At 44.4% G+C, this 14,540-nt stretch overlaps 1 protein-coding gene across 1 annotated transcript; it reads left to right on the plus strand.

Moving 5' to 3' along the window:
* Positions 1–287: 287 nt before the first annotated feature.
* Positions 288–13,776, plus strand: TGIF2 (TGFB induced factor homeobox 2). Its single transcript, XM_056845354.1, has 2 exons — positions 288–524; positions 13,146–13,776. The coding sequence occupies exons 1-2, from the start codon at positions 288–290 to the stop codon at positions 13,734–13,736; spliced, it is 828 nt and encodes a 275-aa protein (XP_056701332.1). The 3' UTR covers positions 13,737–13,776.
* The last annotated feature ends 764 nt before the right edge of the window (positions 13,777–14,540 follow it).

The following is a 14,540-nucleotide window of genomic DNA, read 5'->3' on the forward strand; positions in this document are numbered from 1 at the left end:
CCCTAGAATACAAAGCATTGCTCTGCAGTGGATTGTCCTGTGGAAGTTGGCTCAGTTGTATGAAATGTCAGCCTTAGTTGGGCTTAACCCACCCTGTGCTGGAAGCTTTGCATCAGCTCTTGCTCACCTGTGTAGTAGCAATTCACGTTACCTACTTCACAGTGGCGTTGAGCCGATGAACAAGGTCAAGTCCCTAAAGCTCTTCCTCTGTGGTTATATACAGCTGCAATGGCCTCTTTTGCACCCACGTAATAATTTGTGCCCCGAAACTTTCCATGTTACCAGGCATGAATCAGGACCGATCTGCCAGCAGTTCCACCATGTCAGACAGTGACATAGGGGAAGAGGATGGAATCGTATCTCTGGATCTGTCACAGGCCAGTAAGAGGAAGCGAAGAGGCAATCTGCCGAAGGAGTCGGTGAAGATTCTCCGGGATTGGCTGTACGAGCACAGATTCAATGCGTATCCATCTGAGCAAGAAAAACTCAGTCTCTCGGGGCAGACAAACCTTTCTGTTCTCCAGGTGAGCACCATTTTGCAAGTCCTTCCCAACGAAGTTTCCCACGGGTTGCAAGATTACATTGACTATGTAGCGAATATTCAACATTGCCCATTGTTGGCTAGCGCTGTAATTTGATGATTCCAATTAGTTAATGCAACAGGTGTCTGAATAGATATTCTCCAAATCACTTTACAAAGCCATTAGCCAAGTTTCTTTTCACCCCTTTGGTGTAGCTCGGTGATCTCATATCTGTTCTAAGATGTTCTAGATGAAGTGGAAGGTGTAAGTAGCCCAAGTTTTAAGTATTGCGTGGTAATGATTCATTTCTCCCAAATACCTTGAAGGGTAACAACAATATCAAATCTTGCCTCTCAGAGAAAGCATGGCTCTACGACAAGTAGTGTTAATAAGCATTAGTACAGTGAATTTGGGTGATGGGCCGAGATTTGCAGCCATTCCTTTCCTGTTACATTGGTTTTATGGGAATACAATCCAAAACAAGCTTTCAGTGGGAAAAATCCATCGAAATAAATTGTGCTTAACTTGCATGTCATGAATGTTATCCAAGTCTTATTGACAGTGCTATGCTAGGTTACTTATGCTGTTGATGGGATTAGCTCCAATCTCGCATGAATCCGAAAGTTAAGTAGTTGTGGATGATTGTAACTAGCATGGGTGAGTGTACAATTGGCCTTCAATCTTCTTCGAGCATTTATCCAGAGGAGAAAAGTTATGGATATGAATATCCCTTTTTAGAGATATTAAAGTGCACATAAATTTGAGCCATGTGTTCCAGAAGAATACTTCATGTAAACTCCAGGATGTGTTTATGATGGGTCCCTTCCTTGATCCTAGCAGATGTTCCAAAAGAACCTGATTAGGGTTTGGTCCATCACAGGTTTTATGTTTGGCTAGTAGACCAGAGGGCGCCACGAAATGAGAAAAACTAAAGCATGGTCTAGCTCGATTTCTGCATGAAACTAGAGAATTAACAATACAACCCTAAGTACAGCTTTCTAAGCTCATGGACCTCAAAGAAAAGAATGTAACTCTGTTTAGGATTGCACTCAAACTTTCCAGTCTGTTTACCTTCAGAAGTTCCAAACCTTTCTGCCACTTCCAAGGGAAGCAAGCCTAAGCAGGTCTATTCAGTGGGGCTTACTCCTTAGTTTAGCAGGAGATGAACATCGAATTGAACACTTAATGTGTTTCACTAACATTTAAACCCCATTAACTTTCCAGGACTAAGCTTTGTTAGCTGTAAGAAGCAGTAAGCAGCTTTTACTTGGAAGTTTGTATTTTTTTCTTTTAAAAATCCAGTTTGAAGAGACTTCTTGGCAGGAGCTGTACTTAGGATGGCAAAATATGGGCACAAACAAACAGTTCAGTTTGGGGTGTATTTTAATAAAAAGCTGAAATAAAATGGTTCCCCAAAGATGCTTCTTCTGTTTCCTCATCATAACAAACCCTTTTATGTGTGTTTGTGCAACAAGGAGAGGGTGGAGGAAGGAAGAAGGAAAGAAAATTAGAAATAAAAGGAGAATTCACTTATCCTATCCAATCCGGATGTAAACAATGTTACATTGAAATGTATGCAGTGACACCCACTCAACACCTGATCTGAATTTAGCTGCTGCTGTTTGCATAGAATGAAGCCCAGCTGAGGGGGTGGTTTGTGTGGCCACATCTAAGTTTTGGCAAGGCTGTGCTTCATTGTGGAACTAGTGCGGGCAGCCTGTGACATAAGCCCAGCTTTCCTGGGTATCGGCTCCCTTTCAAGGTTTTCTGAAGTGCTCTCTGCGTGTGAGGGATTGGCCAAGACTTTGCAATGTAACTAAATATTAAGCATCATGACTTCAGCATCATGTGTTAAATGGTGTGGGAGCTAGAAAACATATGGGCTTGTTTCTCTCTTTCCTGATTCATGCTTGGCGACAGTGTTTCTTTTGGGGCATGGGTAGGGGGGGAAATCTAAAAATCCAGTGTTCGTCTAAAAAATGCCCATGCTTGTATGCTATCATCATATTGATAGGTGCTACCAAGAGGCAACTTTTTTTTTTGGCCCCATGTTTTTAGACACAGGTCTTAAACCCACGTTATGGTCTCGTCCAGAATCTGACCCCAATATTTGCTCTTTGACTAGTCCCGGAGAGTGTTATTAATTCAAAACTTTTAAGGAAGGAGTAATATTTTTGGTACCTATTTCCGAGGGGAAAACGAGATGTTTTGGATTGCAGTTTAAAATGTGACCTGGTTCCCTACCTCATTTATCACTGGTGCTCAGCAAAAATATTAGAAGCTGACAACAGCCCGGTTCACATCGGAAGGATGACGGCAGGGTCAGAACTTTGGGAGCCTGCTGGGAATCTTTGAAGTTCTTGGTTGCTCCATGTAAAGTGAAAATGTTGATGCTGACTCAGAATGACTCAGTTTTTGCCAGGCTGGTTTTAACCAGGATGTAAGACCGTTTTGTGTTTTCTAATGTGACTGTGGATACCACGCTGTTGTGGATTAGTTCACTATTCATTTCATAATAAAGTTGTGACTGTATAAAACAGGAGATTCACAGATTGGGCTCTTTTTGAGCTGTACATAATTATACAGGGTGGCAGAAAGGTGCATATAGATAGTTTATATGCGGAACTTAGAATTTACCTGTCTATATTAGTCTTTCCCCCCCTAAGACAAGAAGCATATAAGTTATTGGGGAAAAAACTTAGTATATTCCAGACAACATTTAAAGTTTTTACAGAATTCAGTATGATCAATGTTTCTGACTCTTTGGGGTTCTTTCCATTGCATTTAAGAAAATATTTCCTCATGGTTTTCACTCTTTATTTTGCCTTCTCTGTCCCAAAGGCTGCTTTTGTACATGGTACCCACTCAGTCTGAAGGAAAAGAGTGTGTCCCATCAGATATCTGTGCATACTTAAGAAATGGTTACTTCCCCTTTGAAGTCCTGCTGAGATGTAGCTAATTTTCCCACTTATTGCTTCCGTGCATATTAAAGGAAAGATTTATAGGTATAGAGACTTATTGATCCAATATGTCAAATTTATGACTGTTTTGTGTAAAACAGTGTTTTACCAAGTGTACCAAGTCTAAAACGTTTCTTAGAAGCAGCCGATGGACTTTCCGCCATCTGTGTGAACTCTTGAAACCCCCCGGGAACCAGGTCCAGGAGATACCTGCTGTTGCCTGTTCCTAAAATGAAAGTCTTCAGTGTGACATCTTGTCCAAGTAATTGAAATGAGCGTGGCTTTACTGGGAACCATCTTGAGATGCAGGATTTGTTTTGCTTGGAAACAACTTTTGAATCTGGAAGCTCTCCTTCTAAATTGGTTATACCAGTACAGGTGACCTGTGCGAACGGATGATAATGTCTTGTTTGAGGGAAACAGAGCCTGGTTAACAACTACTTTTACCTGGGGGATATTTTTTTTCATGAACTTGACTCTACTGTTAGGTCGGTTGCTGATCAACGGCTCTCCTTCCTTGCGGGGAGAAGGAATGGACCACATGATGCCACCGGGGGACTCCTCAGTTGCTTTCATATTCTATATATTCAGCTGAGGCTCTTTATTTACATTCTTAAGACATGAACATGAAAGAAACTAGTCATTATCAGTGCCTGGCCAACACCTGTTTTCTGGGCAGTGGCCCACTCTGCTGTTTAGACGCTGGGCCTTTGGCTGGTGTTGTCAAATGCCTGACCGTTGCCCCTCTCTGGAGCTTCTGTGAGAAGGAGGGACTGGGAGGGCAAGAAAGGTGGTCACAGTAGATACTGCCTTTTGGTTAGTATTTTGAAAGTGGGGGAGGCACTACAAGGCCTGAAGAATACACTACTTACTGCCTGGAGTGATGGGCAAGTGGGAACTGAAAGGGGAGAAAGTATCTACTGAACAGAGGAGAATCTGAGCTGAATGTATATGTGACCATTAGGGTGGATACCCTGTAGAATTAGGTGGTTACTAGTGGACAGGTTTTTTTTTTGCTCCCGAGGAACTTGCAGTCTAGACTAGACAGTTGGGAAAATAAGAGGGGGAGACAAGGTTAGAGCAAGATGAATGTGGGTAAAAATGGAATTGTTTAGAATGTGGCCAGGGATAAAACCAAAGGCCACAAGGAGAAGCGAGTTTTGAGGAGACGGTTGAAGGAAGGAAAGATGGAACAGGGCACCCCTGTGTGCCGTTTTCTTTTAGGCGTTATTTTCTTATTAGTCTAATTTTAGCTTGGTCTCCGTTCTGCATCCCCCAAACAACATTTCAGGTGCCCCATAAGAGCGTTCCCCCACATTGACTCAGAAGTGAGCCGTCCAGGTTAAAAAATGCTTAGTGATGCGGTGTGGTCGCTGGAAACACGTTTTGTGATCTTTGGATCTTATTTAGCTGAAGCACCTCAGTTATCTGAACCGGTCTACGCAGAGCACTTCTTGTCTTCCAGTATGTACTAACCTTATGTTGCCGCTATCTTTAGTACTGGGTCAAAACAAAACTGGATTTTTACTCCGCGTGGAATGAAACGAAAGTTAAAGGCAAGAGGCGTGATTGTTGCAACTTAAAGTCTTTTGAGATGTAGTCAACTCAGAAGTTCCATTTAGAGTGAGCTGCTGGGCCGTCGGTGCCTCGGGTCCATCTTTATGTTCATAATATGCAACTGGGGTCACTAGGAAAGGTGCCTGTCTTGCTGGATAGCCGGCAGTGTTGCTCAGGGAGTTCTGAGCTTCCTTTGATAGTTTCCATCTCTCTGCTGACCAGACTTGGCCCTCTGAGCTGGGATCTGACTGCACAAGAATGCATAGTCTGTTCTGCTTGGCTTGCTGTAAGCACAAATGTTCTGATAACAAGTTACAGCTCTCACTTGTGTGCAGAGGAAGAGCTGGCTCGCTGGTAGAGACTGTTTAGGAGTTCAAGGTCACTTTTAGTATCTCAAAAGGCAACAGATCATTCCGTCTTGCAGTAGTCTCATGTGAAAGTGGCTGTGAAAATTCGGTATGCCGATGTTTCTTGGGGGTTTAAGGCAATTTCCTTGTCCACGCTGTAGGGTTTAGATGCTGCAGGGTGCAGTTCCTGTTGAGATGAATCACAAAAGGTGATCAGCTCACTTAACCTGCAGTCTTGCCATCAGTGCTAAAAGCAGCTTCTGTTGTGCAATGCCTTCTACTTCATTTTAACTATTTCAGGATGGGGGGGGAACTATGTGACATTGGATTGTGTGGGAAGTTCCTGTGTCGGCATAGCTCCTCCCTGGAACCAGGTGGTTCTGCCCTGGCTGCTTTCCATGCACCATCTATCCATTCTAAATGACATTCAAATGTTACTGGAGGAGGACCCATGCGTAGTGGATTGAACACCACTCGGTTCCTGCAGTGCATGTTTTGGACCTGTGGTCTCTGGCAATGGGAGATACAAACAAGAAGATGACCCCCTTTTGTTGAACTCTTTCTGCAGTTGCATCACAGCCCCAATACGCAGAGACTTGGAAAGTAGAATTTATCTTTGTAACGTGAGATAAAAGGAGTAAGGGTTTGTAGATTACCCTGACTGGGGTTGACGTCTGCATTTCTGAACAATCCTCTGCCGCTCTCTGTAAGACTGCTGGGAAATCCCTAACAAATCCGGTGTTGGGTGTCCTTCAGGGTAGGATATGTGATTGCACGGTTTCTTCCTGCAGCCTCAGCTTCACCTTGCGTTCTGAATCAAACCTACCCTATGTAGGTGTTAGATTGTTCACTAGTTTCGGTAAACTATCTCTGTGTGTTTTTAAAAATTAGGTTTGACTTTTACGTAATTGTATTTCATTTTGTACTTCCTAGATTTCATGGCATCTTCATCCTGCAGTTTTTTATACCTCTTTAATAAAGTGCATGTGGAGGCAGGCGATGGCAAACCACCTCCCAGCGTCTCTCGCTTTGAAAACCCTACGGGTTCATCATAAGTCAGTTGTGACTTGACAGCCAAAAAAAGGGCACGCCCAGTGAGAATCCGCTCACTGCACCAGAAGAATGTGACTTTAGTTGACAAAAGTTTATGCTGCAATAAAATTTCATTTAGACTTCTAAAGTGCAACTGGAATCCCTTTTTAAAATATATTTTAAATTTTTATTTAATTTAAGAAAGTGTTAGGCTGGTTATTCTCTACAAGCAAGGCATTTTTTTGTATACATTTTTTTGGTGGTGGGGGGACTCAAACTTTTCCCCTTGAAGCCTGCAAGATGATAGGCAGAAATCTAGCCTATCAGGAAGTTTTCCATGGTCATGCTTCAGGTCAGGAAAAAACTGTATCCTGAATTTCTGTATCTGTCAGACAGGGGGAAAAAAGGTTGCAGCCCTAGTTCTGGAGGAAGTGCAAGCAAGCCTTAGAGTTACACAGAACTCTTCAGTGGGAAGAATGAGCAGCAGGTCCTCATGAAGAGCCAGCACTGAGGGTCTTTGTGCTCCTTGACCCATAGGGAAGAGATCAGGTAAAAGCTATTCCCGTACTTGCTGGCCTCCAAATGACCAGTGATATTGGACCTTAAGAGTGCACAATGAATGCAGTACTCCCTTGGAAACACAAAACAATTGCTGTGTGAATAGTGAAGGATATGTGTGCAGGATTTCTTGTTAAATTCCTTGGAAACAGAAATCGGTACAAGGGTTTTTCTTATCTGTGGTACTTAGTAGAGCTTGGGGGATGGTGAACTCATAAGAACCACACAGCATGACGACAGTATCATATTATAGCTTTCCACAGTACACAATTCATGTATTCACTACCATTTATTTATTTAAAACATTTGCAGCCTTTCTACCTTAGAGGAACTCAAGGCAGCTTACAATATAAATGACGATAAAACGCAACAAAATACATCTGCAGTAATTTACAATCAATGATTATCTGCCGGTGGACAGAAGAACCGAAATTAATCAAATGCTGTCATGAGTGAAACAGTCTTCAACAGCCTCCTAAAGATTGAGAGGGAGGGGGCCAAGTATACCTCCCTGGGAAGGTTGGTCCATAGTTGCAGGGCCGCCACTGAAAATGTCCTCTCTCATTTACCCACCAGCTGAGCTTCCCTGGTGCACATATGTAAATGGGACCAGCATATTGGAAAAATCCAAAGTATGTTCAGTGAAAACTAGGCCATCCCTATTTTGCAAATTACTCAACACTTCATTTCCTTATTCATTTCCCTTTTTAGAAATTGTTTTATTGGTTTACTGATACTGTTTTAATAGGTAGGAAGATGCACCGTAGTACAGTGGCTAGAGTGGCAGGTTAGGACCTGAGAATCCTTGATTCAAATCAGCCATGAAGCTCGCTGGGTGATCTTAGGCCTGTCAGTCTTTCCTCACAGGGTTGAGATGAGGGGTGTGTGAGTGGGTACCACTGAGGTCCTTGGAGGACGGGTGGGTCAAAATGCGACAAAATACTGGAATGAGACACTGCTCTTCAGTATGAAAACCAGTGATGAGGGATATTTGTAGTAAAGATGTATCATTAACAAGAGCTGCAATAGCAGTTGGTGTGCTTGTTCTCCAGTGGTAGGAGATGTGAAAGTTCTCCATTAAGTAACACAGAAAAGCTAGGGCATGGCTTCTCAACAAGGGGGCAATTCCCCCTCAGGGGGAATTCTAGGGTTCCAGGGCGGAATTGGGACCACTACTCAGCAAAGTGTGATATCCTGTAGATTATGTACAATCTGTAAAATTGTGGTTTGTTTTTAATTTAATCTGCGACATTCAATAAAGTTTATTACTATCTTGGGAAAGGGGGGATAATATTCTGAACAATGGTGAAAGGGGAATGGAGCAAAAAAAGTTGAGAACCACTGAGCTAGGGGTAACCCACATTAGGTAGCACTGAAAAGCTAGGGTAACCCATCTGAACACCCACAACAAGTCTCAGACCTGGCCTGACCCACTTTTTGGGAGAGCACATTTCTCACACGGTGGGTATATTGCAAGAGCTCATAAGTGATGTCTTCACCTGATCATTTTCTACCCACTTTTAAGGTGGACAGATTGTGAACAGTGTCTTGGGTTATTGGGGGACCTGAGGCCAAGAGGGGAAGGTATAGTTCAGTTTTGCTTTCTTATTGCATGTAGCATAGACTTAATTTGCCAAAGGACTGCAGCATTTTTGGAAATGCTTATCCACGAGTGGGAAGTCTAGAATGCCCCCCCCAATCAATAATGGTGATAAATTGCCAGGTTTTGAGAGCCAGTCCTACCTGCCAATCCGTGTGCATGGCAACCCAGATATTTTTTTAACTTTGGGCATAGGATAAAACAGCATTGAAATGTAAAAATGAACATCTACTTGTTAAAGGTGGATACTGAGGCTGTAGAAACATGGAGATATTTTTTTTGGGGGGGGAATTACAATGGGTGGAGAAAAAATTAATGAGTTTGTGGCAACACATGTCCCCCCAGGGAGTATTTTACAGGGCTGCCGATCTCCAAAAGAGATATGTCAATCTGTTTGATTTATATTTCCATAATTGTTTTCTTTGAAGCATGCCGTTCATTTCCGTTTGACTTTCAAAAGGGGGGGGGATGCCGTACACCCTTCTGTATGTAGTGAAACAAATTACGTGAACGGCAGCTGTACTTCCAAAAGCCTTGTAACTTTTTTTTCCATGCAGCGTTGCTGTGGGAGTCCTACAGGCTTCATAGGCAGGACTCTACAGCTTGGCTAGCTGGCGAAATGAAAAATGGAACCCTGATGGGGGTGCTCCACAACGGTGCTAGGCGCTGTACTGTTGTGCATTTGTGCCAGGCTACTGTGAGCAAGTAATGTGATTTTTGGGATACAGAGGCTAAGGAAGCTGGGTGGTGGTGGTGGGGCTGTTCCCTTAAAAGTAATGCTTTATAGCCCCTACAGGGGCTGATGTAATTTTAAGGCAGCCTTAGCAGGAAGCAAGGGGCTATAGCGTGGTGTAGTGGTTAGGAGCGGCAGATTCTAATCTGGAGAACCAGATTAGATTCCCCACACCTCCACATGAAGCCTGCTGGGTGACCTCGGGCCAGTCACAGTTCTCTCCGAACTCTCTCAGCCTCACCTATCCCACAAGGTGTCTGTTGTGGGGAGGGGAAATGAAGGACGCTTTGAGACTCCTTGAAGGTAGAGAAAAACGAGGTATGAAAACCAACTCTTCTTCTATATCCTGAGTCCTGGTCAAAACTGTGATGCCAGCAATTGGGGTATGCTATTTATATTACCTGCTTCTAATACATGAATTCAGTTTTATGCAAGCATGTCAAGAATTAAAAGGGGGGCAGCAGGTGATTGTTGTCCCCCACAGAATTACTTTATGTCCATCATGAGGTTTTTGTTCTTTTCCCCAGTGGGAAATTTGGGAGCTGACTGGGATATGCCGCTAATGATAGGCCTTTTGTTCTTGCAGGAACTTGTCTGAAGTCACAGAGCACATTCTCCCCCCGCCGCCCCCCCGCTAAAGCAGAACTGGGCTTGCCCTCCGCACTGCCTAAGTGGGAGATGAGGTGGATTCAAATCACTTTTTAATGGACTGGATAAAATTTTATATATATATATATATATATATATATGAGAGTCTAAACCAGTTTAAATTGAAAATCCAAGCATAATGCTCTGATATATGGAAGCCTACAGTTAGCACTGGTGTTTTCTCAACCAGGGTTCCCCGGAACCCTAGGGTACCGCGAGAATTTTTATGTACATAATTTTAATGTAGGGGTTCCCTGAGACATGAATATTATTTCAAGGGTTCTGCAAGTGTAAAAAAAGGTTGAGAAACACTGTGATCAGACAAACTTAATCAAGTAAATTGAAGACTGCATAATAGGGAACGTAGTTTCTGCTTAGAAACTCTTGTACAAATAAATTAAGCATTACTGTAGGTTTCCTACTGGACTCTGACTAGTGATACCCTCCTGTAACTCAGCAGGATCATCTGTTGTGCCCACCTGGATAGTCTTTTGCTCCTGCTTACGTGTCTTGTAAGTTACTAGAACCCTGCAGTGTAGTCACTTCTCCTGCTGTGACTATTTATGACTGAACAGCACAGCACTGGAATTTGCTTTCTATCCAGTGGAACAAAGACATGCATAAGCACCAGTCCAAGAAGTTGTGGGCATTTAGTGGTGGAGCCAGCATGGTGTTGTAGTTAAGAGCTCTAATCTGGAGGGCCAGGTTCGATTCCCCACTCCACATTAAACCTGCTGGGTGATCTTGGGCCAGTCACAGTTCTCCCATAACTCTCTCAGCCTGTGCAGAGGCAGACAATGGCAAACCACCTCTGAACGTCTCTTGCCTTGAAAACCCCACAGGGTCACCATAAGTCATCTGTGACTTGATGGCACACACTCAATGGTGGAGTAAGTGAATTTACATAGACATCTTGTGAGTCTGTTTCTGTTTCTTTCTCATACTTAGTTTGGTTGTTCATGTCGCATTTGTGATACATAATGTTGCAAGCAAATATCTTTCTATGATGGCAATAAATTAGTCAGCATGTTTGTTCAGGAAATGCGAAATTATAAATGACAGCTAGATTAAATCTCTTTGGTGCTTTTGAGCAACTTGATGTACCCTGATGGGAAACTACCTGGACCACATTTGTGAACCATTTGGAGTTCCTTAGAAGAAAATCAGAACACAGATGCAATTAATGTTCACATCCCACCACAGGTTTTGCCTGGAATACAAAAGTAGTTGGTGATAGGGACTCCAGTTAACAACATTTTATTCTGTGAGCACAGCATTCCTGCATGTACGGTTTAGAGATGAAAGATTTGGGCTCTGAACCAGCCAGTGTTTGCTGTGACTAAGTCCCATTGAAAGGAATGGAATTTATTTTAGTTGCGGCTAACCTGTTTTCTTGGTTCCGGTGGGTCTTTGGCCATAATCCTGTGCATGCTTCCTTAGGAATAAGTCTCCTTGAACTTTGTGGAACTTACTTCTAGGTAAACCTGCTGTTTTTTACAGGCAGGAGCTAGCTGTAAGATTTCTGACACGGATCAGCCAAGGAATGAGTCTTCTCCCAGAGAAAGGAGAAAAACCAAACCCAGAGGAAAAGCAAAGGACAGGGGAAAAAAGAAACCCACTGCTTAAAAATTAAATCAAACTCTGGGTAGATGATTTTCTTGAAATATAAACTTTACCACTTTTGCTTAAAAAATTTAAGAGATTGGGGTTGAAAACAAGTAGGATGGAAGGGCGAGACTTGAGGCTAAATGCCTGTATTACAAAGGAAACATCTTTCAGACTTTCTGTTCACCCCTGAACAGATCTGGCATGAGAAAAGGCATCCCAGGAATCTTGGAAGACATCTTCTATGCCTTATCCTTGTGCTGGCTGGGCAGATCCCAGCTTGTCACCTGAATTCTGCCTCTCAGCGTTACAAACTGCCTTCCCCTCCCCAGCATCTCAAAGTAAAAACAGGTGGCAAAAGCAGCAACAGTGTGTGTGTGTGTGTGGGGGGGGGGTCCCTTTTTATTTTAACATGTGGAAGGCACCGCTGTCTGTTTCAGTCTCCTACTCGTAATGGTCTAAAATTTCCCTCAGCTCCATTTTCATCAGACAGTTGCATTGTGAAGTTGGTTTTATGAGCTTCCCTGCAAACTTGCGATCTTGTTCCCCAAATGGAAGGTGCTGATATTTCCTTGTGTATTAAGTTCAGACCCGTGTGCTCTTGTCCACGGCAGGAGACTGGCTGTGATCATGAAGACACTGCTATTAATTTTTTACATGGAGCTTTGCAAGCTGCGTTGTTTTTTAAAGCCCCAAATGCATATTGTAAGTTTTCAGTGGGTGGAGAGAATACACATGAACATTTACCCAAGTGGTCACTTATTACAATGTGCATATAACTGTTTAAGAAGTTGGTCGCCTGTGGTGTCCCTGTCAAAGGACAAGGAGAATCTTGCCACACTTCTGCACCTGCTTCTAGGGAAGGAGGAACACAATTTTGCATTCATCCAATGTTTATTGGCAAAAGAAAAGAAAAAAACCTCAGAAGAACTTGGGTAGCCTCCCCCCAGCTCAGTGCTGTATAACAGTGGGGAGGGGCAGTGGCTCAATGGTAAACCCCATTCTTTGCTCATAAGAAGTCCCAAGTTCTTACTGAATGACCCTTCCACAAGTTCAGTCTCTTGTCAAAAGGAACCTGGGTTGCAAGGAAGAGCCTTTCTGTGCCAGAGATCCTGGAAAGTTGCTGCCACTACAATGCAGAATATCAAACTAGATGGGGCAGTGGTTGGTTGGTCTGCATAAGGCAACTTCATATGCTCAATTTAAGCAGATTGTTAGTGAGAATCAAGAAAAGCAATCCTCTGGTGATTAATGTGTACTAAAGAAGTAAATGATGAGTGTTCAGTGACCGGCTGTGTGAATGCTTTTACAGTGCTAGGTTTTAAAGGAGCAGGGGAGGGGCATACCTTTGTGTGGGTTTTCTGTAACCCCTTAATTTTCTTTGTTTACATCTGAGCTCAACTTCTGTATAGTAGGTTGAGGTTGGTTACGCTTAATTTGCAGTGTAGGGGATTGGGAGGAGAAGCAGTGGCTTAGCAGGGAGTTTGAGCTGTGTTTTTATGCCTAGCGTTTCTGCTGCAGGGCCACACCAGTTCTCCTGGTGCTGAGTTCTAAACAAGCCACATTTGTCTCTCTCCCTCCCAGATCTGCAATTGGTTCATCAACGCCAGGCGCAGGCTCCTTCCTGACATGCTGCGGAAGGACGGCAAGGACCCCAACCAGTTCACCATTTCCCGCCGAGGTGCCAAAGCCAGCGACGTTGTGCTGCCCCGCGGCGCCATCACCAGCTCCGGCTTGTTGATGGTCCCTCCCGCCGCCGGGGCCACCCCCTCCAAGGTGGTGTCCATGTCGATGTGCCCCTCCATGATCTGCCACGCTGCCCAGCCTCTGGCCAGCAACTTGACTGTGGTGGCAAGCGAGCAGGAGAAGCAGCAGTCTGCCTTCCAGCGGGTCGAGCTGGATTCTCACCCCAAGCAGCCGCCGCTGAGTGCAACCAGCAACACCCTGGCCCTCCTGACCAGGGCAGAGGCCGCCAGTCCCACCAATGGACTCTTCAACACCCCGCCTCCGACGCCGCCGGAGCTCTTTGGAGAGGACTTCAGCAGCTTCCAGCTGCTGGTGGAAGTCGCCTTGCAGAAGGCAGCCGAGCTCGACTCGGAGAGGTTGAACGGGCAGCTCCCCCCCTCGCTGCAGAGGGAGTCTCCCGTCGCTGTCCTCTCTGGAAAGGCCAAGTAGCCTGCTCCAACCTAGCTCCTCCTCGGAGGGTCTCCTTTCTTCTTCCGGGTTCTTTTTTTTTTGGTTGGCCCCTGCGGTGAGGGGGCCGCCTGCCAGATGTTAACACTGTGATAACGGCTTCCTCTCGACCAAGTGTGTGGCCAAAGAAGCCGGCCTCGTTTTGGCGCTGTGCTGCTGACTCCTCTCTGAAGCAAGCCGCTCGACCTGACCTTACGAAACACTTTCTCCCCAGAGGACAACGCAGCACCCTTTGCTTTGGGTCCTACGAGCCCCTTCCTCTTGAAGCCGTGCGGAAGACGCCGTCTTTGGCCAGGCACGCCCGAATCACGCACAGAAGGTTCTTGAAAGGGCTCAGGGGCTCTGAGAGAACGCTGTTGCTGGTTGATATTTTATTACTGGAACTAGTTTTGTTGGGGAGGTATGCAGAGTCCCCCCCTCACTCCCCCCCCAAAAGCTTGTTCATGTTACGGAAAAGAGCAAAAAAGGGTCTCTCTGATAACGGAGGGAGAACAATCGAAAACAAGTATTGTTTTTAAAAAGTAACAGAATGGATGTGAGTTTTCCCGTCAGACCTTCTTGATGAGTGTTGCTTTTTGAGGATCTTTTGGTGTGTGTTTGTTTTTTTATTTGTTTAACCATGGCATTTCTTTGCAGCATACTCTCTGTACGGTGTGACTGACAGCGGCTGGTTCCTCGCTTCACATCCACCGAGAGTCCCTGTGACGATCTGACGACCTGGGAAAGTTAACTGTTTAGTGGCGTTGTTTCCCTGCGCATATACTGGGGAGGGTGGGGACACAACTC

The sequence above is a fragment of the Euleptes europaea genome, chromosome 2 (assembly GCF_029931775.1).
Source record: "Euleptes europaea isolate rEulEur1 chromosome 2, rEulEur1.hap1, whole genome shotgun sequence".
NCBI lineage: Eukaryota > Metazoa > Chordata > Lepidosauria > Squamata > Sphaerodactylidae > Euleptes > Euleptes europaea.